Raw genomic sequence first — 24,837 nt, 5'->3', positions numbered from 1 at the left:
TCTGCCCGGTAACAGGCGGTGATTGGATCCTGCCGAGATGGATGACAATGATCCAAGCCGGGAATCGAGCCCAGTCCCTGTGAAGCAACAGTGCTAACCACTGTGCTCTTGAACAGCTGCCGAATAATTCTTCCAAAGTTAAGGAAGAAGACGGCAAATCAGAAGAAAAAAGTGAATTGGACTTGCAGTAAACCCACTGCCATCCACTTCAGGTGCAAATATTTCCCACAGCATGCATGTCTTGAAGGAAAATATACATAATAGCATGTCATCAGTTATTCAAGATGAGGACAGCAATGACTGAAGTGACACCAAGCACACAGCTGATTAATCCATCTCCTTTTAAGGCCCACGGTGCCTTTTCAAGGTAAAGGAAGCAAATAGCAAAGGAGATTAAATAATTAGTAATCAATTTGTTTTGAAAATGAAGTGGAAGGTGAATGAAGAACCACACAGTGACTCTGCAACCACATTTATTAACACAAACAGAAAGCTCATGGAACCAACATGCTATCCTCGGATTCTGATAATGATGTGAAACGTAGTTCCAGACCACCACCATTTAAAGTCTCTTCAATTCAATACATCCATCATGGACACTCCTAGTCCCAGGCTTCACCTTGGTAGATCGGAAAGTAAAGAAGAAAAGGTCAAATCTGGAAAGCATAAATTGTATAGGTCCGTACTACTAAATGGAGATAAAAGCGGTGGTTATTAAGGCTCCGATGAAGAGATAAAAGCTGTAAAACAAAGAATGATGCAAATAAAGCCAACCAAATAAAGCGAAGATTGACCCCTCAGCTTTACTTGTCACTGAAAGTAACCATGTGAAAGAAGAGAGAGAATTCAAAGCTGGAGGGGCTGAAAAGTGTTTATTGATTAAAAATGAACTTAATATTTCCCTCAGTATTGACAATACTTTCTTTTTAAAATCCAATTAAGGGGCAATTTAGCGTGGCCAATCCACTTACCCTGCACATCTTTGGGTTGTGGGAGTGAAACCTACGCAGACACGGGGAGAATGTGCAAACTCCACACAGACAGTGACCCAGAGCCGGGACCGAACCCGGGTTCTCAGTGCCGCAAGGCAGCAGTGCTAACCACTGCACCACCGTGCCGCCCCAGTATTGACAATACTGCTTATAGTTTGGTTGCAGAAGATCCTCGAAATTTGAATAAACATTTATTGGACAATCAGAAAAGACTGCCTGTATTACACAAGACACAGAAATGCAGAAGAAACTCATTCAGGGGGCCCTCGCCGATTTGGACAGTCAGAAACCTGACAAAGTGGAAGAATTAAGAAAAGAAAAGCCAAACAAGCTCAAAAAGGATAAACTGATGATCTGTGAGGTGAAGGCTCATGATCAGGAAGAAACGTATAGGGGGTGGGGGTAGTGAAAAAATCCCCCTCCCCCCCAAAAACAATGAATAAGTTGGTCAAGTAAAAGTGCGATTTTAAAAAGTTGCATTGATGTGACAGGGGTATTTTTAAAAAATGGATCAAGTGAATATGATCAAAGAGAAATTGTGCTGATTTACAAGGTGAAAACCCCACACAAGCTGTAAAAAAAAAGAACCCTCGAAGAAGTTGTGTAAGTAAAATGATTAAAAAAATAAGAGAAATTGGTTTTTAATTTGAGATAACAGCTCATGGGGCATAAAATGGGGGTAATAAATGAGGACCCTAAAATAATCCGATGAAAAGAGTTGGGCAAGTAAACTTTGGATAAAAAAAAAGGAGAAACCAGTTGATTTATGAGGCCGCAGTTCGTGGGGGTAAAAAAATACTTTCCACAAATAATCAAATAACATGTTGGGCAAGTGAAATGTGATTGACAAGTGGTTGATTAATAGGTGGAGATTCATGGCAAGGGCCATGGGATGGGGTGGGGGGAAGGAATGACGAACCCCAAAAAAATGAAATTAAAAAGATGGTCAAGTAAAATGATGAAAGGAGAAATTGGTTCAATGTCCCACCAGGCTGTGAACAAATGAAGTACCCATGAAAATGTTTATTGATAAGTAAAGTTATGATTAAAAAGGAAAAATTATGAAATATATGATAGTGGTCATGGACGAAAATGGAAATAAAGGTTTAACGAACTCAATACAAAAGGAAAAGGTTGGGCCAAGGAAATATAGTTACAAAGAGCAATTGGTTGAATTTATGAACTTATAGTTCAAGGGGCAAATTATAATCGTAAATGACGAATCCCAGAAAGATCCAATTAAGAAGTTGGGCAAATCAATTTAGATGAGTAATCGAGGTGATGGTGCCTGCGAGCAAAAATATTAAAATGCCATAAGCGCAAAAAATTTGGGCAAGTGAAATATGATCAAAAAGAGATGAAGATTCACATCGGGGAAAATAGGAAATGAAATTTGCTTATTGTCACAAGTAGGCTTCAAATGAAGTTAATGTGAAAAGCCCCTAGTCGCCACATTCCGGCACCTGTTCGGGGAGGCTGTTACGGGAATCGAACCGTGCTGCTGGCCTGCTTTCAAAGCCAGCGATTTAGCCCTGTGCTAAACAGCCCCTGAGAGGGGATGGTGAACAAATTAAGAATGCACCAAAGCGTTTGGCAAAATTACAATTTAAAAAGGAAAAGAAAAAATGGTTGAATTATGAGCCGATGATTCTTGGAACAAAAGTGGGGTCAACTGAAGAGCACCAAAAATATCCCAACGGAAAATTGGCCAAGTAAAAGTAGTCAAAAACAGACTGGTTTATTTATGAGTTGAAGAAGCATGGCATGGTAAATGGGGGTGAAGACAAAACAGCCTCAAAAAGGATAATTAAAAGGTTGGGCAAGGAAAATATATATATTTTTGAAGAAAGTATTTTATTGAGGCATTTATAATTTTAACATTTTGGAAATATATATATATATATATTTAAAATAAATTTAGCGGATCCAATTAATTTTTTTTCCAATTAAGGGGCAATTTAGTGTGGCCAATCCACCTATCCTGCACATCTTTTTCTGGTTTCCACCCACAGTCCAAAGACGTGCAGGTTAGGTGGATCGGCCATGCTAAAATTGCCCCTTAGTGTCCAAAAAGGTTAGTAGGAGTTATTGGGTTACGGGGATAGGGTGGAAGTGAGGGCTTAAGTGGGTTGGTGCAAACTTGATGGGCCGAATGGCCCCCTTCTGCACTGTATGTTCTAAGTGTCCAAGGATGCACAGGTTAGGTAGGGTTGAAGGGGTAGGGCGGGGGAGTGGGCCTAGGTAGGGTGTTCTTTCAGAGGGTCGCTGCAGACTCGATGGGATGAATGGCCTCCTTCTGTACTGTCTGGCTTCTATGGATCTATGGGGCAAAGAAAACATTTTGTAATTGGGCAAATGAAATATGATTTTTTTTTTTTAATTGTCCAAATGGTGGTTCACGGAGGAAAAAAATAATGAGGACCTCCACAAAAAAGACAATGAAGGAAGCGCGCAAGTGAAATAGGATTAAAAAAAGAAAACTGGTCCAATGATGGCACAAGGGGGTAAATAAAACATCTCGCAATTGAGGCAATTGAAATACGATTTTCAAAAATAAAACTGGTGAAATGGTGGCGCCTGGAGGCAAAAATAATGAAGAGCTCCGCAAAAAAGACAATTTGGCAAGCGAAATATGAAAAAAAAATAGAAAACTGGCCCACCGTTGCCGCAATGTGGCAAACAAAAGTCGAAGACCGCCACACAAAAGTTGGGCAAGTGAGGAATGGTGAGAAAGAGAAGTGGGTTGATGCAGGAGCTGGGGGAGGGAGAAAATTGTGCAGTTTCAAAAAAAGTCAAAGTGTGGAGGGCAGGAAGAGTTTGGCGAGTTGGCCATGGTTGCTGAAAAATTGAAGACCATCACACAAAACATTGGTTAAGTGAGGTATGATGAGAAAGAGATGGGTTGATGTAAGTGCTGGGGGAGGGAGAAAATTGTGGAGTTATATATAAAAAAAGAAATAAAAGTGGGGGTGGGTGGGTCCGCACAGGTGCGGGCAGGAAGATTTGGCTGAAAAATTGGAAGATCTCCACACACAAAAAAGTTGGTCAAGTGAGGTATGATGAGGAAGAGAAGTGGGCTGATGTAGAACCTGGGGAGGGGGGAAAGAGGGAAAATTGTGGAATTATAAAAAAATATTAATAAAGTGGAATATGGTGTGGGTCCCCCACAGATCTGGGCTGGAAGAGTTGGGCAAGTTGGCCAAGAAATTGGAAGACCTCCACACAAAACATTGGTCAAGTGAGGTATGATGAGAAAGAGAAGTGGGTTGATGGAGGAGCTGGGGGAGAAAATTGTGCAGTTATAAAAAAGTAATAAAACTCGGGAGGAGTGGGGGGGGGGGGGTCTTCACAGAGGTGGGCAGGAAGAGTTAGCCAAGTTATCCAAGAAATTGGAAGACCTCCACACAAAACTTTGGTCAGGTAAGGTATGATGAGAAAGAGAAGTGGGTTGATGCAGAAGTGTGGGGGGTTGGGAGGTACCCCACAGAGGTGGGCGGGTCGAGTTGACCAAGTTGGCCAAAAAATTGGAAGTCCTCCACACAACAAAGCTGGTCAATTGATATGATGAGAAAGAGAAGTGGGTTGATGTAGGAGCTGGGAGGAGAGAGAAAACGGTGCAGTTAAAAAAGTGTGGGGGGTTGGGAGGTGCCCCACAGAGATGGGCGGGAAGAGTTTTCCAAAAAATTGGAAGTCCTCCACACAGAAAAAGCTGGTCAAGTGAGGTACGATGAGAAAGTGAAGTGGGTTGATGTAGGAGCTGGGGGAGGGAGAAAATTGTGGAGTTATAAAAAAAAAAAAGAAAAGTGGGGGTGGGTGGGTCCGCACAGATGCGGGCAGGAAGAGTTGGGCGGGTTGGCCGAAAAATTGGAAGACCGCCACACCAAAAAGTTTGCTGGGGAGGAGAAAATTGTGCAGTTAACAAAAAAAAAACAGTAAAAGTGGCTGCGGGGCGGGGCGAGGGGGGGGGGAGTTGGGTTCCCATGAAGTGGGCAGGGGGAGTTGGGCAAGTCGGCCGAAAAAGTGGAAGACCTCCACACAAAAAAAAGTTGGTCAAGTGAGGCGTGGTGAGAAAGAGGAGTGGGTCGATGGAGGAATCGGGGGAGAAAACTGTGAAGTTAAAAGAAAAATTTGAGGGAGGGGGGGGGGGGGGGGTTACCAAAGATCTGGGCAGGAAGACTTGGGCAAGTTGGCCGAAAAGCTGGAAGACCTCCACACACAAAAAAGTCGGTCAAGTGAGGTACGGTGAGAAAGAGAAGTGGGGTGATGGAGGAGCTGAGAAAATTGTGGAGTTATATATATATTTTTTTTAAGAATTACAAGTGGAGGGGTTGCCCACAGAGGGGGCAGGGAAGAGTTGGCCAACTTGGACGCCCTGCTCCTATGGATGGCCCTGGCGGCTGGCTGCGCGCGGTGCACTGTGGGGCCGGTCGCCCCTGCCGCCGCCGCCATTTTCTCAGCCCCGCTCAGACCGACGGCCCCTTTTGTCCGCGGCGGACCCGACTGTTCGCTTCGTCTTTCGGCCTTCTCCTTCCAAGGGGGGAAAAAAAAAAACCAAAAGCCAAGAAGGTGAGCTCCCCCCTGCCCGTCGCGGCCCGTTCCCGCCATGGGGAGGAGGGTGGGGAGAGAGTGAGCGAGAAACCCTTTTTCCCTTACCTCAAGCCGGCGGCGGTTCTGAACTTTCTGCCGGCGCAAAGCCGTCGAGAACATTCGAGAAGAAAAATCGCCTCAGCCCGAAAATAACAGGCCTCGCTTTTAAAAAAAAAAAACCGCCGCTCTCTCTGGAGATTTTTTTTTTTTTGTACATCGCTTTCCTCGGGAAGTTTTAAAATATTCTGAGGGGAATGGTGGAGTGTTTTTTTTTGTTTATTTGTTTTTCCGCACCCGCTGCAGTCGATCCCCTCCCCCATCCTCCCTTCCCTTTCATCAACGGCGCCTTCATGTTTCTGGCGCCCGCCTGCGCCGCCGACCAACCGAACTTGGTTTAAAAAAAAACCCCGAAGACCCTCCCACACCTTGCTCCCGCCGCGCCCATTGGTTTCCCCTCCCCCCCCCGTCATCCCCTTGCCCGCTCTAGCCGGCCGCCCATTGGTTAGCGGCCGCTGTCACTCACGGTGGGTTGGGGACTGGCAGCGCTTGTGCGTAGGCGCCGGGCTGACGCTCTGCGCCGTGGCTGGGAGGAGTCGTCGGTTACCCCTCCCCTCCCTCCCTTGTTGCATTAACGGAGCATGCGCCTGCCTTCCTCTCGCGGTGCACCTTGGGCGTTGTAGTCCCCTTGCCGCATGCGTTGCAGGGGAACTACAGCCTCCACTGCGCACGCGCCACATCAGCTGTCATCGAGCCCGAGGTTAGCCAAGGTGGGGGATTTCCCATGACCTCCGCCTGCCCGCCCTGTGGAAGTGTTTATACAAGGCCAGTGTTAAATTACGCTGTTCGATGTGTTTCAGCGCTTGGATTAACGATTTATTTTAACATACGCATTGTAAAGTTTTTAAAAATATATATTTAGAGGACCCAATTCATTTTTTCCAATTAAGGGACAATTTAGCGTGACCAATCCACCTACCCTGCACATCCTTGGGTTGTGGGGGTGAAACCCATGCAAACATGGGGAGAATTGCAAACACAGTGACCCAGAGCTGGGATCTAACCTGGGACCTTGGCGCTGTAAGGCAGCAGTGCCAACCACTGCACCGCCATGCTGCCTTATACGCATTGTAAAGTTAGATAAATGCAATTTTTCCCTACGGCAGCCAGAGACCCAGATTTGATTCCCGGCTGGGGTCACTCTGCGGAGTCTACACGTTCTCCCTGTGTCTGCGTGGGTTTCCCCCCACAAGTCCCGAAAGATGTGCTTGTTAGGTGAATTGGACATTCTGAATTCTCCCTCTGTGTACCCGAACAGGTGCCGGAATGTGACGACTAGGGGCTTTTCACAGTAACTTCGTTGCAGTGTTAATGTAAGCCTACTTGTGACACTAATAAAGATTATTATTATTTTTTTGTAGCAAAACTGCTAGAATGTAAGGAGTGATCCTGCACCCATAAGATGTGGAAAAATGTCAAGTATTCCTGATGGAAAGCAGACCCCAGTAATGCAGGAGGGGATTTTTTTTGGTGGAGAGGGCCGGCCTTCCGGGTTTAGCAAGGGGCTAGTAGTTGGCCATGTCACTCGATAATTCCAGAAACAACAAAGTATTTTGGGAATTTTAACCGTTAATTGCGGGAGGCCTTTTCTTTTTTGACTCAACAGGAAGGTTTTCCAATGGATGTGGTAGTCCGTACAAATCTGCCAATGGTCACTGGAGGTTTTTTTTTTTGCAAACTTTGATTCAGTCTTTGAAAGAAACTAATGCCACATCGGTCAACAGAATCGTTTTCTCTTAGGAATTAGGAGCAGAAGTAGGCAATTCAGTCCTCCAAGCCCGCTCCGCCATTCAATCAGATCATGGCTGATCTCTCCCTGATCACAAATCCACCTCCCCACCTGTTGCCCATGTCCTTTTAACCCTTATTTTTAATCAGAAATATATCTATCTCCTTGAAACCATTTAATGACTCTGATTCCACCGCACTATGGGGCACTGAGTTCCACAAATTCACCACCCTCTGCGAGAAGTAGTTCCTCCTCATCTCAGTTCTAAATCTACCGTCTCTCAACCTATATTCATGACGTTTCATTCTAGATTGACCCATAAGGGGGAACGTTTGGTCTCCATTTACTTTGTCAGTCCCTTTTAGTATTTTATATACCTCGATCAATACTCCAGATGTGGTCTCAACAACACCCTGTACAACTGCAACAATACTTCTCTCGGGTGGTATGGTGGCGCAGTGGTTAGCACAGCTGCCTACGGCACCGGGTTCGATCCCGGCCCCGGGTCACTGTCCATGGGAGTTTGCACATTCTCCCAGTGTCTGCGTGGGTTTCACCCCCACAACCCAAAGATGTGCAGGGTAGGTGAAAATAATTGGGTACTCTAAATTGATTTTTGAAAAATACTTTACTTTTACATTCCAATCCTTTTGCAATAAACGCTAATATTCCATTTGTCTTTCTTATTATATTTTGTACCCGCATACCGACTTTCTGCGATTTGTAAACCAAGGCACCCAAGTCCCTCTGCCCAGACGCATTTCCATTTAGGTAGTAATTAGCCTTTTTATTTTTTCGGTCAAATGGATAACCTCACACTTGTCTACATTAAACTCCATCTGTCAAATCTTGGCCCATCGTTCATGTGGGGGCCCAAGAATAGACCAACATTTTTTGTTAATTCCCAGTTATCCTTGAAAAGATTGCAATCCCTGTGATGAAGGTGCTTCCATAGTGATTTCAGGTGCTGGCAAAGAATAGGAAGTACTGAGATGAGTCTTCAGTACAAAGATGAGTAAGATGTTTAGAATTTAAGTTTTCTTAGCAACATACGAATTAGGAGCAGAAGTCGGCAATTCAGTCCTTCGAGCCTGCTCCGCATTTCAATCAGGTCATGGCAGATCTCTTCCTGGTCTGAAATCCACCCCCTACCTGTTCCCCATATCTCTTTAACCCGTTTTCTATCAGAAATATATCTATCTCCTTGAATCCATTTAATAATTCAGACTCCACCGCATTATGGGGCAGCGAGTTCCACAAATTCAATACCCTCTACGAGTAGTTCCTCCTCATCTCAGTTCTAAATTGACAGCCTCTCAACCCATATCTGTGACCTCTGGTTCTAGATTGCCCCACAAGGTGGAACGTTTGGTCTAGGTTTATTTCAATAATAATAATCTTTATTGTCACAAGTAGGCTTACATTAACACTGCAATGAAGTTACTGTGAAAAGCCCCTAGTCGCCACATTCCGTCGCCTGTTCGGGTACACAGAGGAAGAAATCAGAATATCCAATTCACCTAACAAGCGTCTTTCGGGACTTGTGGGAGGCCCATCGAGTCTGCACCGACCCACTTAAGCCCTTACTTCCACCCAATGCTGATGGGAACCCAGAGTCCTTCACGTTCTTCTCCTATATTGGATGTATAATTCCATTTCCTCAGTCACAAAGTTAGAAGCCTGGACTCAAAAAGTATTTGAAAAATATCTAGAATAGTGAACACATCGGTGCAGACTCAATGGACCGAATGGCCTCCTTCTGCTCTGTATGTTCTATGAAACCGGAGGAAACCCACGCAGACACGGGGAGAATGTACAGACCCTGCACAGACAGTGACGCAAGCCAGGAATCGAACCTGGAACCCTGGCAATCTGAAGCATCAGTGCTAACCACTGTGCTACCGTGCCACTTTATCAATCTCTTTTAGTATTTTATACACCTCGATCAGATCCCGTCTCATCCTTCGCAACTCTTGGGAGTAGAAGCCCAAACTGTTTATTCTCTCCTCATACATCAACCCTATCATCCCGGAATCAATCTGGTGACCCTCATCTGAACTGCCTCCAATGCCACCACATCCTTCCTCAAATAAAGAGATCCAAACTGGACACAATACTCCAGATGTGGTCTCACCAACACCCTATACAATTGCAACAACACTTCTCTACTTTTATACAGCACGATAACACAGTGGTTAGCAGAGTTGCTTCACAGGTCCAGGGTCCCAGGTTCGATTCCCGGCTTGGGTCACTGTCTTCACGTTCTCCCCGTGTCTGCGTGGGTTTCCTCCGGGTGCTCCGGTTTCCTCCCACAGTCCAAAGATGTGCAGGTTAGGTGGATTGGCCATGCTAAATTGCCCTTAGTGTCCAAAAAAGTTAGGTGGGGTTACTGGGTTATGGGGATAGGGTGGAGGCGTGGGCTTAAGTAGGTGCTCTAACCAAGGGCTGGTGCAGACTCCATGGGCCGAATAGCCTCCTTCTGCACTGTAAATTCTATGATTCCATATGCCTTTTTAATTACATGCTGTACCTGCATACTGACTTTCAGTGATTCATGAACAAAGAATGGGAAATCGAGTTAAACTTGAATGAGGCATTTAAAATATATATTTTTAACAGAGGGGTTTCATACTTTGAAGAAGAAAGTATTTTTTTGATTTTTTTTTTTTCAAATAAGGGCCAATTTAGCATGGCCGATCCACTTACCCGGCACATCTTTGGGTTGTGCGGGTGAGACTTACGCAGACATGTGGGAGGATGTGCAAACTCCACACAGACAGTGACCCGGGGCCGGGATCAAACCCAGCTCCTCGGTGCCGTGAGGCTGCTAACCACTGCGCCACCATGCTGCCCGTGAACAAACTTTAAACGTTTGATTTTATAAAAGCGATCACCTGACCATGGACCATAAAATTCCTATAGTGCAGAAGGAGACCATTCGGCCCATCAAGTGAGCACTGACCCTCAAGAACACCCGTCCGAGACCCACTCTCCTGCCATATCCCCGTAACCCCACCTAACCTGGACGTTTTTGGACACTGACATTAAATCATCAACAACAATGATGGAGGCCACTTAGCCAGTTGTGTGCATGTCAGCTTTTTGCAAGAGCAACTCACCTAGTCCCTCCCCCTGCTATGACCCTGCAAGTTTACCTCTTCCAAGTTTCCTTTGAAAGCCATGATTGAATCTGCCTCCTCCACGCTCTGGCAGAGCATTCGAAATCCTCGCCACCCACTGCATAAAAATATGTCGCCTTTTGTTTCTTTTGCCAATCAACTTGAATCAGTGCCCTATGGTTCTCAGTCCTTCTCCCTCAGCTTCTCCCTGACTATCCTGTCAGACCCGTCACAATCGTGAACACCTCGATCAAATCTGTGTACATGTTTGATTGAGTGCTGCCATTTCCTGTCACAGCAGAACCCCACCTCGTCTGCCCATCTAGTCATCCACTTTCATCTTTGTAAGACAGCTGTTTGCATTGCTCCAGATGCAAGATCTGCTTCCTTTTCAAAAGCATTATAGTTCCTTTTGCAGACCATTCTTTCCAAATGGCATAAAATGTTGAATTTCCTTAGGTGATTGTTTGCTGAAGGTTACAGATATGATCATTTATCAGTTTTCATCTGTTTTGCACTCCTGGGCACATTCTTTTGGAACTTATCCAAAACTTTGTTGACTGAGGTTGACTCCTGGTTAAGTAATGCATTAATTTAAAAATTCTTTCTAGAAATACATTTAAGAGTATCCAATTCATTTTTTTTCCAATTAAGGGGTAATTTAACGTGGCCAGTCCACCTGCTCTGCGCATCTTTAGGTTGTGGGGGTGAAACCCACGCAGACATGGGGAGAATGTGCAAACTCCACACAGACAATGACCCAGGACCCGGATCGAACCCGGGTCCTCAGCGCCGTGAGGCAGCAGATGAAAAAATTATTATCCTTGTTTTCAAATTCCTCAATCACTTGCTTCCTCTCTATCTTTGTAATCTCTCGAGTTTAATAGCACAAATCTTGGGCGTTTTAATCAGTGCCAACAAGTCAAGCCTGAAGGATTGCTTATTGCTTTACGAGTGTGCAGAGCTCCATCTGATGGCAACATGAGGAATTGTTAAATCTGACATGGTGCATGTTCCTGAGCATTAAAGAGGAGCTGAATCAAACTTGCAATGTTCCATTCGATTTTCCCAGTGAATTATTCATGACCATGTAACTTATCCCTTGAGTCTTTGGTGGTGAGCCAGTTCCATTTTCCTGGAACTTGTCTTCCTGCCAAGTCCTCACTGACCTCGCCAGTGTTTCCCAGGGCAACCAGAGATAACGCTTGTGCTGGCTCGCTCCTCCGTCCAGCGTTTTGAATGTCTCTCATTTGCTGACTATGTTGCATTTTCCCCCCTTTGATTTCTTCACAGCATCTCAGTGTGAAAAGTCCTTACTATGGCTCGTACAAAGCAGACTGCTCGTAAATCCACTGGAGGCAAGGCCCCACGCAAGCAGCTTGCCACCAAGGCAGCCCGCAAGAGTGCCCCTTCTACCGGTGGAGTGAAGAAACCTCATCGTTACAGGCAGGTTTCACAATCTTTGTATCAGCTAGCATCCCACCACATTCACTTTGCAAAGGTGGGACGCGGTGTGGGCATGTTCCACAAGTCACCACAAGCGTTTATTCTGCGTTTTGCTCTGCTTGGGAGACTTCATGTTTTAGAGGAGGATGCACAGAGGTACCTGTTAGGCATAGTTACATGTTGAGTCTCAGTGGATCGGAACCTTATTAAACAAGACGAGTGGGGGGAAGGAAAGCTGGGGGGAGGGGGACAGTGCTCTGGATAATGGGCCTCCAAACCTGAGCTCCTATGTGGCTCTTGACAACGTTAGGGCAGCACAGTGGTTAGCACAGTTGCTTCACAGCACCAGGGTCCCAGGTTCGATTGCCACTTGGATCACTGTCTGTGCGGAGTCTGTACGTTCTCCCCGTGTCTGCGTGGGTTTCCTTCGGGTGCTCCGGTTTCCTAAGATGTGCAGGTTAGGTGGATTGGCCATGTTAAATTGCCCCTTAGTGTCTAAAAAAAAGGATAGGTGGGGTTACTGGGTTACGGGGATAGGGTGGAGGTGCGGGCGTAAGTAGGGTGCTCTTTCCAAGGGCCAGTGCAGACTCGATGGGCCAAATGGCCTCCTTCTGCACTTAAATTCTATGATTCTATTCCCTTTAAACTGGGGCTGAATTCCCCCAAAATGGGGCTATGTCCCCACGCGAGGGTAGAAACGCTGGCGTTTCACTCTTGACTTGCCTTGAAAAAGTCAGGACTGATTCTCTTACCTGCAGGGGGCTAGCAAGGCCCCGGGGAGCGGCCTGCAGCGGCCGCCCATGCGACATGGCGTACTCGGATCGCAGGGTGACCACGAAAAAGTAGACCTCCCCGAGATGGCACACGCCCACGAATCCGAGGCGCCCGATCGCAGCCCCGGATTGAGTTCGCAGCTGCCACCCGAAGTTCCCGACAGGCAAAATGTGGTTAGAACCACAGTGTCGGGAACTCAGCAAGTTTTGCCCGGAGAATCGCTGGGGTGCCTCTTATCAATGGCCCCCCCAGCCACGCTGCGTAATCCGCGCGCGAACGATTCTCCGGGGAGCGGAGAATTGCGGGACCGGCGCCGGCCACGATCTCCGTATAAAAATAGATTCTCCACCCCCGCGCCAAACGCGATTTTACCGTGGGGCTGCGGAGAATCCAGCCCCTTGTCTTGATTCAGAGTGAATTGAGAGCAGGTGATGCTCATTGAAGCCTGGACCCAAGAGCTGGGTTTTCCCCAGTGGGTTATTTTGTTTTTATTACTTTTATCAGAGTTACAAAGCAAGAGCTCAGAGTGTGGACAGGGGCAAACCCCTAATCCAGCTCCTTGCCTGCTCCAAAAAGCAATTCAAATTGAATCCAGTTCATGGTCCCCACAAGAGAGACGTACCAGATCCAGGAATTACACATGACCTCATGCTCATCTTAGGCAAAATGCCGTAGTTGCCTCTGAACAGGGAAGGGATACAGATGGGAAGAGTGGAAACCAGTGTTTGTACTGAAGTATCACAATAACACTGTTTTTGAATCATCACAATGTCTTCTGGATGGTCATCTGTTGAACAGCTCTGACTGAAAACCTCACCTGGATGATGACTGCAAAGTTTCTACACGGAATGAGTTTTGGCAGGGCAATGGATTGGTGAGGGGGATAGGATAGTGCACGTAATACAGTACTGACCCGGTGTGAGTCACCAGGACAAAACTGACCCTAAATAACAGTAAACACTGTCAGTGGGTGGCACAGTGGTTAGCACAGCTGCATCATGGCGCCACGGTCCCGGGTTCGATCCCGGCTCTGGGTCAGTGTCCGTGTGGAGTTTACACAGTCTCCCCGTGCCTGCGTGGGTCTCACCCCCACAACCCAAAAAGATCTGCAGGGTAGGTGGATTGCCTAAATTGCCCCTTAATTGGGAAAAAAAAACATGAAACACTGTCAGTTTTACTCAAGAGAACTCTCTCAAGCCCTGGTCTTGGGACAGCCTTACACCAAAGATATTAGGAGCCACTTGTGAGGGAAGGCTTCAGTGCTGAGTATCGACCCTCATGGAGCCTCCTGTTTAACAACACGGCTTTGCAAATGCTGGCAATTCATTTCAGCTCTATGACAAGCATAACTCAGGCGGGACACTTGAACCTAGTTTTAAAAGAAATTACATTTAGCCACCAAATTTCTTTTCGATATTAATAAAAATAACCTCCCTGTGAATAGATTGTGTTGTAGCACAACTGAGAGAGTCTGGGCTTACCATATACATGTATAAATAGTGGTATTTGTGGTTCTAGGAGTCTAGCCTTCCACTTTTTCCGTTTCACTGAAAGCGCAACTTATTGTTCAGCTCCACCACTCACAAGTCAGGAATGTGATGGAATACTCTCCACTTGCCTGGATGAGTGTAGTTTGAAAAACAGTCAAGAAGCTCAACACCATCCAGGTCAAAGCAGCCCCGCTTGATTGGCATCCCATTCACCTCCTTCAACATTCACTCTCTCCACCACTGACATGCAGTAGCAGCCGTGTACCGTCTTCAAGATGCACGGCAATAACTTGCCAAGCTTCTTTCAATATCACCGTCCAAACTTGGAACATGGGCCACAGAGGAGGACAAGAGCGCAGATGCGTGGGACCACCACCTGCAAGTCACTCATCACCCTGGCTTGGAAATATCCTTCGCTGTGCCTGGGCCAAAATCTTGGAACTCCCTCCCTAACAGCACAATGGGTGTACCTACACCACACAGACTGCAGAGGTTCAATAAGATGTCTCCTAACCACCTTTGCAGGGGAAATTAAGGGTGGACAACGAATGTTATCCTTGTCAGCAATGCCCACATCCCATGAAAAGATAATACTAAAATCAAGAGTGCTGGTTACCGATTGACCTTGTCGATGGACATTTGCAGACTACTCCCCAGTGAGAGCATCACAGCCACTCTGCATCTCCTGATGCCTCCCTGTCACTGAGCCAACGGGGGAAGCAGCTTTTCTGCTGGATGTCCAATATGAAGAGGAATATACACCACAAACTAGCTTACCACTTTAGTATGAGCTCAGGAGTACGTCACAATGCTCCTTGTGTTCCTGGCTTGTTAATGTCGTGATACTGTGTTTCTGCCACTCGTGGCCCGCACGGTGAGCTTTGTAGACAGCATTCCCCCTCGTGGCAGAGTGCATTATTTCAGTTCACTCAACCTCACTTCCCGACCTACTTCACCTGTCTTCCCGAGGACACAGAGGGAGGATAAGATTAATGAGGGTTCCTGGCGAGGTTTGAGTAGGAGTTGCATGGAGCAGATGTAAGGAACAACTTTTTAATGCAGCGAGTGGTAATAACTTGGAACTCACTGCCTATGAGGGTGGTGGAAGTTGAGACGATCAATGATTTTTCAAGGAAATTGAATAGACACTTGTAGGGAGTAAACTTGTAGGGTTGTGCACAGTACGAAGTCTTACAACACCAGGTTAAAGTCCAACAGGTTTGTTTCGATGTCACTAGCTTTCGGAGCTCTGCTCCTTCCTCAGGTGAATGAAGAGGTATGTTCCAGAAACAAATATATAGACAAATTCAAAGATGCCAAACAATGCTTGGAATGCGACCATTAGCAGGTGATTAAATCTTTACAGATCCAGAGATGGGGTAACCCCAGGTTAAAGAGGTGTGAATTACATCAAGCCAGGACAGTTGGTAGGATTTCGGAGGCCAGATGGTGGGGGATGAATGTAATGTGACATGAATCCCAGGTCCCGGTTGAGGCCGCACTCATGTGTGCGGAACTTGGCTATAAGTTTCTGCTCGGCGATTCTGCGTTGTCGCGCGTCCTGAAGGCCGCCTTGGAGAACGCTTACCCGGAGATCAGAGGCTGAATGCCCTTGACTGCTGAAGTGTTCTCCGACTGGAAGGGAACATTCCTGCCTGGTGATTGTTGCGCGATGTCCGTTCATTCATTGTCGCAGCGTCTGCATGGTCTCGCCAATGTACCACGCTTCGGGACATCCTTTCCTGCAGTGTATGAGGTAGACAACGTTGGCCGAGTCGCACGAGAACGTACCGCGTACCTGGTGGGTGGTGTTCTCATGTGTAATAGTGGTATCCATGTCAATGATCTGGCACGTCTTGCAGAGATTGCCATGGCAGGGTTGTGTGGTGTCGTGGTCACTGTTCTGAAGACTGGGTAGTTTGCTGCAAACAATGGTTCGTTTGAGGTTGCGCGGTTGTTTGAAGGCAAGTAGTGGGGTGTGGGGATGACCTTGGCAAGATGTTCATCGTCATCAATGACGTGTTGAAGGCTGTGAAGAAGATGACGTAGTTTCTCCGCTCCGGGGAAGTACTGGACGACGAAGGGTATTCTGTCGGTTGTGTCCCATGTTTGTCTTTTGAGGAGGTCGGTGCGGTTTTTCGCTGTGGCGCGTTGGAACTGTCGATCGATGAGTCGAGTGCCATATCCCGTTCGTACGAGTGCATCTTTCAACGTCTGTAGATGTCTGTTACGCTCCTCCTCGTCTGAGCAGATCCTGTGTATACGGAGCGCTTGTCCATAGGGGATGGCTTCTTTAATGTGTTTAGGGTGGAAGCTGGAGAAGTGGAGCATCATGAGGTTATCCGTGGGTTTGCGGTAAAGCGAAGTGCTGAGGTGACCGTCCTTGATGGAGACGAGTGTGTCCAAGAATGCAACTGATTTTGGAGAGTAGTCCATGGTGAGTCTGATGGTTGGATGGAACTTATTAATGTCATCGTGTAGTCGTTTCAGTGATTCTTCGCCGTGGGTCCAAAGGAAAAGGTTATGGGTTATGGAAGGTGCTTCCTTGGTGAATTGCTCTCCGGGTAAGCGTTCTCCAAGGCGGCCTTCAGGACGCGCGACAACGCAGAATCGCCGAGCAGAAACTTATAGCCAAGTTCCGCACACATGAGTGCGGCCTCAACCGGGACCTGGGATTCATGTCACATTACATTCATCCCCCACCTTCTGGCCTGCAAAATCCTACCAACTGTCCTGGCTTGATGTAATTCACACCTCTTTAACCTGGGGTTACCCCATCTCTGGATCTGTAAAGATTTAATCACCTGCTAATGGTCGCATTCCAAGCATTGTTTGGCATCTTTGAATTCGTCTATATATGTGTTTCTGGAACATACCTCTTCATTCATCTGAGGAAGGAGCAGCGCTCCGAAAGCTAGTGACATCGAAACAAACCTGTTGGACTTTAACCTGGTGTTGTAAGACTTCGTACTGTGCTCCCCCCAGTCCAACGCCGGCATCTCCACATCATTGGAGGGTTGTGGAATAGAGCAGGGAATGGGACTGACTAGGTTGCTCGACAGAGAGCTGCCATGGCCTCAATGGATCAAGTGGCCTCTATCTGTGTATTATGACTCTAAAAAGAGACTGTTTGATTTTAAACCCTGGTTTACACTAGACATTCACTTTGAAGTCTCTAGCCGAGAAACCACACACAAAGCAGTGCAGAAATATTCTGTCAGTATCTCTAATTTGGGTGAATTTAAAGTTCTTTTTCTGCTAAACTGTATATTAAATTCAGAGCGTTGAATCTGTACTTGAATTAATAACAAACACCGCCAGCTTGGCTAAACGTATCTCAAGGCCAGCTCCGAAATCCGCATAGTGAAAATTTGGAAACTTCCCCCACAGAACATGGTTGAGGTCGGTGGTCAATTGAAAATTTTTAACCTGATAGATTTCCGTTAGGTAAGGATACTAATCATTAAACATTTACTCCCTCCACACTGATGCACAGTGGCAGCCGTGTGTACCATCTACAAGGTGCACTGCAGCAATTCACCAAGGAAGCACCTTCCAAACCCATAACCTCTGCCATCTAGGAGGACAAAGGGCAGCAAACGCACAGAAATCCTGCCACCTGCAAGTTCCCCTCCAAGTTGAACACCAGCCTGGCTTGGAAATATAATCAGCTGTTCCTTCAGTCACTGGGTCAGAATCCTGGAACTCCCTCCCTAACAGCATTGTGGGTGTCACTGGGCTAGTAACCCAGAGGCCCAGGCTAATGCTCCGGGGGACATGGGTTCAAATCCCATCACGGCAGCTGGTGGAACTTAAATGCAATGAATAAAATATGAAATTTGAAAGCTAGTTTCAGTAATCATGGCTCACAACTATCATCTGTTATCGTGAACACCCATCTAGTTCACCAATGTGCTTCAAGGAAGGAAATCTGTCGCCCATACCTGGTCTGGCTTTTGTGATCAGGAATCCCCAGAGACCGGCTCGCCAGGTGTCCCCACCCCTCCCAGCCCCAGTCTTTGCAATCCAACTCCTGCACTCCTCCCCTTCGTACATTCCCCATTTACATTTTCAGTGACAGCGCAGCAAAAGTCCTGCCCTCAGTTTTCTAAAATGGTTGAAAGTCCCACTTTGCTGAGAAAGCACATTTAAAAAAAAACTAACTAATACTTCTTCTTCCTCTATTAGACCTGGAACTGTGGCTTTGCGTGAAATCAGGCGATACCAGAAGTCCACAGAGTTGCTGATCAGGAAGCTGCCTTTCCAGCGCCTTGTGCGTGAGATTGCGCAGGACTTCAAAACTGACCTAAGGTTCCAGAGCGCTGCTATCGGGGCTCTGCAGGTAAGCATTCAGGTTCGAACCTAGTCCGCAACGCAAACTGCTTCACCGCATCTTTCTCCAAAGACCCAATTGATGGAAACCTGTGAGGGCGAAAATCTTCCCCTGATGGCTTCAGGGGTAAATATGGTCCTGAGTCACACATGGGAGGTGTCCAAGGGTTGAGCCCTGGTCTGTGTTGACATCGTAAAATGCGGAGAGACAGCAGGGAAGCGCTGCGTTTGAATTCAGAGCTGTTAAAATCTTACGGGTGGAGAGAAATGACCCCAGGTTTCCTGCTCTTAATTGGCCAGCAAAGATTCTGGGAAGTTCAAGTATGAGGACAGGCTCGGTTACGGATCACCTACACAAATGAATTTCTACCTTGATGACTTTGAGGAGAGAGATGGGTTGTAAATGAGTGTGTGCTGCCTGAAGCTACAATCATAAGATCCATGGTCCTGATTCTAAGCAACATGAAAAAAGAGGTTCATTGTTGTTCCAGTGAGACCATTTTCAGCAGATTGAAGAACTGCTGGTGCATTCTGCTATCCTCTCTCAAGTTATGACTTTTAAAAGTTAGGAGCCTTTTAGGATTACAGGAAGATTTCTAAAGTTAGTGCTGCCCTTTCGCCTGCTGTGCGTAGTCAACAGGCTCCCCACAAGTACAGTTGATGCAGAGGTAATGAGTTCCTTTTGAACTAGATGCTAAAATACTCCGAGGATCGCTGATTCCTGTGCTGTTGTGTGAGGAGGATCGTTCAGAGGACAGCGCATGCAGGTCAAGTAACAGAGACGTCAAGGTGCCTGACTAGTTTTGCTATCAAGCAGTGTTCATGTAGAACTGACGCTTTCTCAGTGGGTGGGGTGCAGTCTACACAAGGGGTGGACGAAGGGCTAAATGGCCCTTTCTCTTGTTGCTATTGGGGCACTAACAGGACAATATTTATTGCACATCTGCAGTTGTCCAGAGGGCATTAAGAGCCAACCACCTGGTGTGGGTCTGGAGTTATGTGCCGGGTGGCAGATCCTTTCCTGAAGAGGGCATTTGTATAATTTGTGTTTTACAATACAGCAGTTTTCACAGTCATCGATAGTTTAAATCTGGTGCCAGGCTCAAAATTACCTTTAAATCCAATTTCCCAACTTTTTTCATTCATTCGCGGGATGAGGGCGTCACTGACGAGGCCAGCCTTTATTTCCCATGCCCAATTGCCGTCGAGAAAATGGTGCTGAGTCACCTTCCTAAATAATACTGAGTGGCTTTCCAGGCCATTTCAAAGGGCAGTTGTGGGTCTGGAGTCACATGTAGGCCAGACCAGGTAAGGAAGGCACATTTCCCTCCCTAAAGGACATTAGTGAGCCAGATGGGTTTTTGTGGCAATCGATAATAGTTGTCATGCTCGCCGTTACTGAGACCAGCTTTCAATTGCAGGTTAATTAATTGAATTTAAATTCCACCAGATGCCGTGGTGAGATTTGAACCCTTGCCCCCCAGAGTGTTAGCCTGGGGTCTCTGGATTACTAGCCCAGTGACATTACTGAGACCCCAGTGTCCACCACCTTCCCCATGGCGGCATGATAGCACAGTGGTTAGCACAGTTGCTTTGCCGCTCCAGGGTCCCAGGTTCGATTCCTGGTTTGGGTCACTCTGTGCGGAGTCTGCACGTTCTCCCCGTGTCTGCGTGGGTTTCCTCCGGGTGCTCCGGTTTCCTCCCACAGTCCAAGGATGTGCAGGTTAGGTGGATTGGCCACGTTAAATCGTCCTTAAGTGTCCAAAAAGGTTAGGTGGGGTTATTGGGTTACGAAGGTGTGGGCTTGGGTAGGGTGCTCTTTCCGAGGGCCAGTGCAGACTCAATGAGCCGAATGGTCTCCTTCTGCACTGTAAATTCTATATTTATAATGTCCTCCAAATAGACCAAGCAGCCCAACTCCGTTTGTACAACAAATGCAGCATTGCCAGGAACATAAGACGGAGAGAAACTGAATGAAGAACCAATTTTAGTTAGACCACACCTGGAGTACTGTGAACACTCTGGTCCCCTTATTATTAAAAAAATATAGAGGCACAGGCAAAGGTACAAAATCAATGTACTGGACCCATACCCGAACTCAGAGCTTATCCCCTCAGGAAAGATTGAACAGACTGGGACTCTTTTCTCTAGAAGACTTGAGTGGTGACCTGACATTATGAAAGGGTTCAGTACGGGCAGATCGGTGGTGCAGTGGTTAGCACTGCAGTCTCACGGCGCCGAGGTCCCAGGTTCGATGCTGGCTCTGGGTCACTGTCCGTGTGGAGTTTGCACATTCTCCCCGTGTTTGCGTGGGTTCCACCCCCACAACCCAAAGATGTGCAGGCTAGGTGGATTGGCCACGCTAAATTGCCCCTTAGTTGGAACAAATGAATTGGGTACTCTAAATTTATTTTATTTTTTTAAATGAAAGGTTTCAGTAGGGTCGATGAAGAGAAGATGTTTCCAAAACTAGGCAGGGCCACAAATATCAGACAGTTGCTAATAAATACATTGGGGAATTCAGGAGAAACCTCTTGACCCAGAGACTGGTGGGAATGTGAAACTCGCTCCCACAGGGAGTGGGTGAATCGAATGGTGTAGATATATTTCAGAGTGAAGCTATATCAGCAAATGTAAATAAGGAAGAGAAGATAATGCTGATGAAAAGAGGCGAATGAAGCTTGTGTGGGGCATAGCCATGAGCGTGGATCAATTGGGTCGAATGGCCTGTTTTGTTTGTGCTGTAGAATTTGTGTAACAACTGTGGTTGTTTTCCTTTCTGACCTCGAGTGACCCAGTGACTGATTTTCCTCCTTTGTTTTGCAGGAAGCCAGTGAGGCATACCTGGTTGGCCTGTTTGAAGACACCAATCTGTGTGCCATCCACGCCAAACGCGTCACCATCATGCCGAAGGACATCCAGCTGGCCCGCCGTATTCGAGGGGAGCGCGCTTAGAAGCAAAAGAGAAAAAGAAGAGAAAAATCATGTTTTACCGTGGGTCCTCTGTATTATTAGTAAACGGCTATCATTTTTTTTTCTTATTCTTATTCATAGTAGGCTGCAACATTGAGCATTATAATCTTGATTGTTTTGAAAAGAGGTTTTAGGTCTTCTGTATTTGTATGTCTGGGGGAAAAAAAGGAATCTTTGTTGTGATGTTAACTAACTTTCAGTGGTGTTTTTTGTAAAATTCGTTTTTTTTCATACCAGCAAACATTTAAAAAAAAAGGGGAGAATTTATACAATACATGGTTTTGTAACAAAACCTAATTTACAGTACAATACACCGAGCAGGACACACTCAGACCTGCTTCTGTCAGGCAATCTGTAAGATATGCATTCAGATCACAATGCATTTTTATTTTTGTGTTCTTTTTCACTTATGTTTGATAATTCTGCATCCTAGGGGTAGGCATGATATGTTTTTTTTCTATTGCAATCTTAAATGTCACAAGATGTTTGATTCTGATCTTTGTAATTTCAAAATTTTCCCATGAAAAGTAATATTAAATAGATATGAAAAGAAAATCGGAGGTTCTGCATTTACTGATGTGAGCTGGCGATAGCTCATGGGATGTGGTGTCTGATCTGAACTGTCCCTTTTAAGCAGATAGAGGTCGACAAGATTATGAGGCGCATGGATAGAGTGGATGGGCAGGCACTCTTTCCCAGAGTGGAGGGGGTCAGTCACCAGGGGGCACAGGTTTAAGGTCCGTGGGGCAAAGTTTAGAGGAGATGTGCGAGGCAGGTTTACACAGAGGGTGGTGAGTGTCTGGAATGCGTTGCCAAGGGAGGTTGTGGAAGCAGATACATTAACGGTGTTCAAAAGGCATCTTGACATATACATGGATAGGATGGGTATAGAGGGATACGGCACCAGGAAGTGCTGAGGGTTTTGGGCAAGGTTGGTATCACGACCGGTACAGGCTTGGAGGGCCGAAGGGCCTGTTCCTGTGCGGTATTGTTCTTTGTTCATATTGTTCCAGCACAACTTGTGAAGAAATGGCCTGAATAGAGCCATCCTGAGATCCCCTCCCAACAACTTATATTTAACATAATGAAATATCTCAAGGTTCCAGGCACAGTTATAAAACATATTGTGGCACCCACCAAGCCACAGAAGGAGATAATAGGTTAGAGGACCAAAGACCAGGTCACAGAGGTAGATTTTACCAAGTATCTCAAAGAAGAAAAGCAAGGTAGGGAGGGAATTCTAGATCTTGTGCCCTACTGAAAGCACAGCTGCCAATGGCAGATCACCTGTAAATAGGGACTGCGCAAGAGGCCAGAATTGGTGGAATGCAGAGGTGTCCGAGCTTTGTGGGGGCTGGTGGAGATTACAGAGATAGGGAGGAACAAGGCCAGGGAGGGATACGAAAACAAGGATGAGAATGTTTTAAAATCAAGACACTACTTGACGAGGAGACGCTATAGGTGAACAAGAACAGGGTTGGGGTTACGGGGATAGGGTGGAGGTGTGGGCTCTTTCCAAGAGCTGGTGCAGACTTGATGGGCCAAATGGCCTCCTGCACTGTAAATTCTATGATTTGTTGTGAATTAAGACACAAACTTTGGATGACAACCTTAAGAAGGGTAGAATAGGCAGCACGGTGGCGCAGTGGTTAGCACTGCTGCCTCACGACGCCAAGGCCCCAGGTTCGAATCCCGGCTCTGGGTCACTGTCCGTGTGGAGTTTGCACATTCGCCCCGTGTTTGCATGGGTTTCGCCCCCACAACCCAAAAATGCGCAGGCTAGATGGATTGGCCACTAAATTGCCCTTTAATTGGAAAACACGAATTGGATACCCCAAATTTAAAAAAAAGCCGGGTAGAATGATTGAGACCAGCCAGGAGTGCGATGGAAGAATCAAATCTAGAGGTATCGAGGGCATGGATGAGGATGAACTCAGAAGAGCAAAGCCGGACAATGTTGAGGAGGTGTTAATAGACAAGTCTTAGCAATGGATGCAAATTGACTTGCAGTCCAACTAAAGTGTATGAAAGAAAAAAGCACTTTAATTGCACAATTAATCGTGCAATTGTGAACCACCCCAAAAGATCTCAAGCAGCCTTCAAAAGTCATTTACATCAACTGCGGACCGTCCCAGTCAATGAATGACATCCAATCAGTTGGGAATCTGGACTCTAATAGGGAAAACGTTGCTCTCTGGTCACCAAGAAAAGGGGCCGAGCTGCAACGTTGTTGAGAATTAACCATCGGCAAGGTTGAAATTGGAATTCCCTCATTGTAAATGAGTCATCGGCGACATGAGGAAATACTTCTAGTCACAGCGGATTGTTGTGATCGAGAAGGCGCTGCCTGAAAGGGTGGTGGAAGTAGATTCAATAGGAACTTTCAAAAGAGTATAAATAGTTTTTGCAATGGATTTTGCAAGCCCACGGGGAAAAGAGAGGGGTCATGGGACTTAGTGGGTGTCTGTAACAAAGAGCTAGCACAGAGGCAATAGGCTGAATGGGCTCCAGTGTATCATTTCTTTTTTTTTAAATAAATTTAGAGTATCCAATTCATTTTTTCCAATTAAGGGGCAATTTAGCGTGGCCAATTCACCTACCCCGAACATCTTTGGGTCGTGGGGGCGAAACCCACGCAAACACGGGGAGAATGTGCAAACTCCACACGGACAGTGACCCACAGCCGGGATCGAACCTGGGACCTGGGATCCATGAGGCAGCAATGCTAACCACTGCGCCACTGTGCTTCCCTAGTGCATCCTTTCTAAGGAAATTTTAACTTATCCAGCCTGGGGTAGTTGAGGGATCAAGAGACCCCCTCCGTGATATGGAGGGAGCTGGTTAGGTCAATGAGACACGAGGGAGGAACTCGAGCATCAGAGGAAATCAACCTGTGATCTTTATTGTCAGGATCAGAGAGCTGAGGTCCTAGGAACAACTGGGGGCCATTGAGAGGCCAGTGGGTGAGGGGCAGTGAAGGAGATGGGTTTGGGCTTTCAGGAGCCCCACTGGGACGGCATTCGCTTGCATTTACAGAGCATCTGTGACATATTGAAATAAAAACATGAAAATAACTTGTCACAAGTAGGCTTCAAATGAAGTTACTGTGAAAAGCTCCTAGTCGCCACATTCGGCGTCTGTTCGGGGAGGCTGGTACGGGAATTGAACCATGGTGCTGGCCTGCCTTGGTCTGCTTTCAAAGCCAGCGATTTAGCCCTGTGCTAAACCAGCACTGAATTACCCTGAGGGGGATTGTAGCAACTGGCATTGTCACTGGCACCAGAATTAACAGTGTCACTGTAATTTGTATCAGCATTGAAATTAAAACCGGCACTAGA

At 46.5% G+C, this 24,837-nt stretch overlaps 1 protein-coding gene and 1 long non-coding RNA gene across 2 annotated transcripts; one reads left to right on the top strand and one right to left on the bottom strand.

Annotated features, from left to right (window-relative positions):
• Window positions 1-456: 456 nt before the first annotated feature.
• On the bottom strand, window positions 457-5,950 carry LOC140402325 (uncharacterized). Its single transcript, XR_011938123.1, has 2 exons — window positions 5,646-5,950; window positions 457-3,312 (listed from the first exon to the last, which is right to left on the bottom strand). It is a non-coding gene; the product is annotated as an uncharacterized lncRNA (long non-coding RNA).
• Window positions 5,403-22,054, top strand: h3f3c (H3 histone, family 3C). Its single transcript, XM_072490037.1, has 4 exons — window positions 5,403-5,558; window positions 11,778-11,930; window positions 18,383-18,536; window positions 21,353-22,054. Exons 2-4 carry the CDS (start codon window positions 11,803-11,805, stop codon window positions 21,479-21,481), a joined length of 411 nt encoding a protein of 136 aa, XP_072346138.1. The 5' UTR covers window positions 5,403-5,558; window positions 11,778-11,802; the 3' UTR covers window positions 21,482-22,054.
• Window positions 22,055-24,837: the final 2,783 nt, after the last annotated feature.

This window comes from Scyliorhinus torazame, chromosome 25, assembly GCF_047496885.1.
Source record: "Scyliorhinus torazame isolate Kashiwa2021f chromosome 25, sScyTor2.1, whole genome shotgun sequence".
In the NCBI taxonomy this organism is placed as follows: domain Eukaryota; kingdom Metazoa; phylum Chordata; class Chondrichthyes; order Carcharhiniformes; family Scyliorhinidae; genus Scyliorhinus; species Scyliorhinus torazame.
Note: the sequence above shows the minus strand (reverse complement) of the source record. Positions and strands in the feature narration are given on the sequence as shown.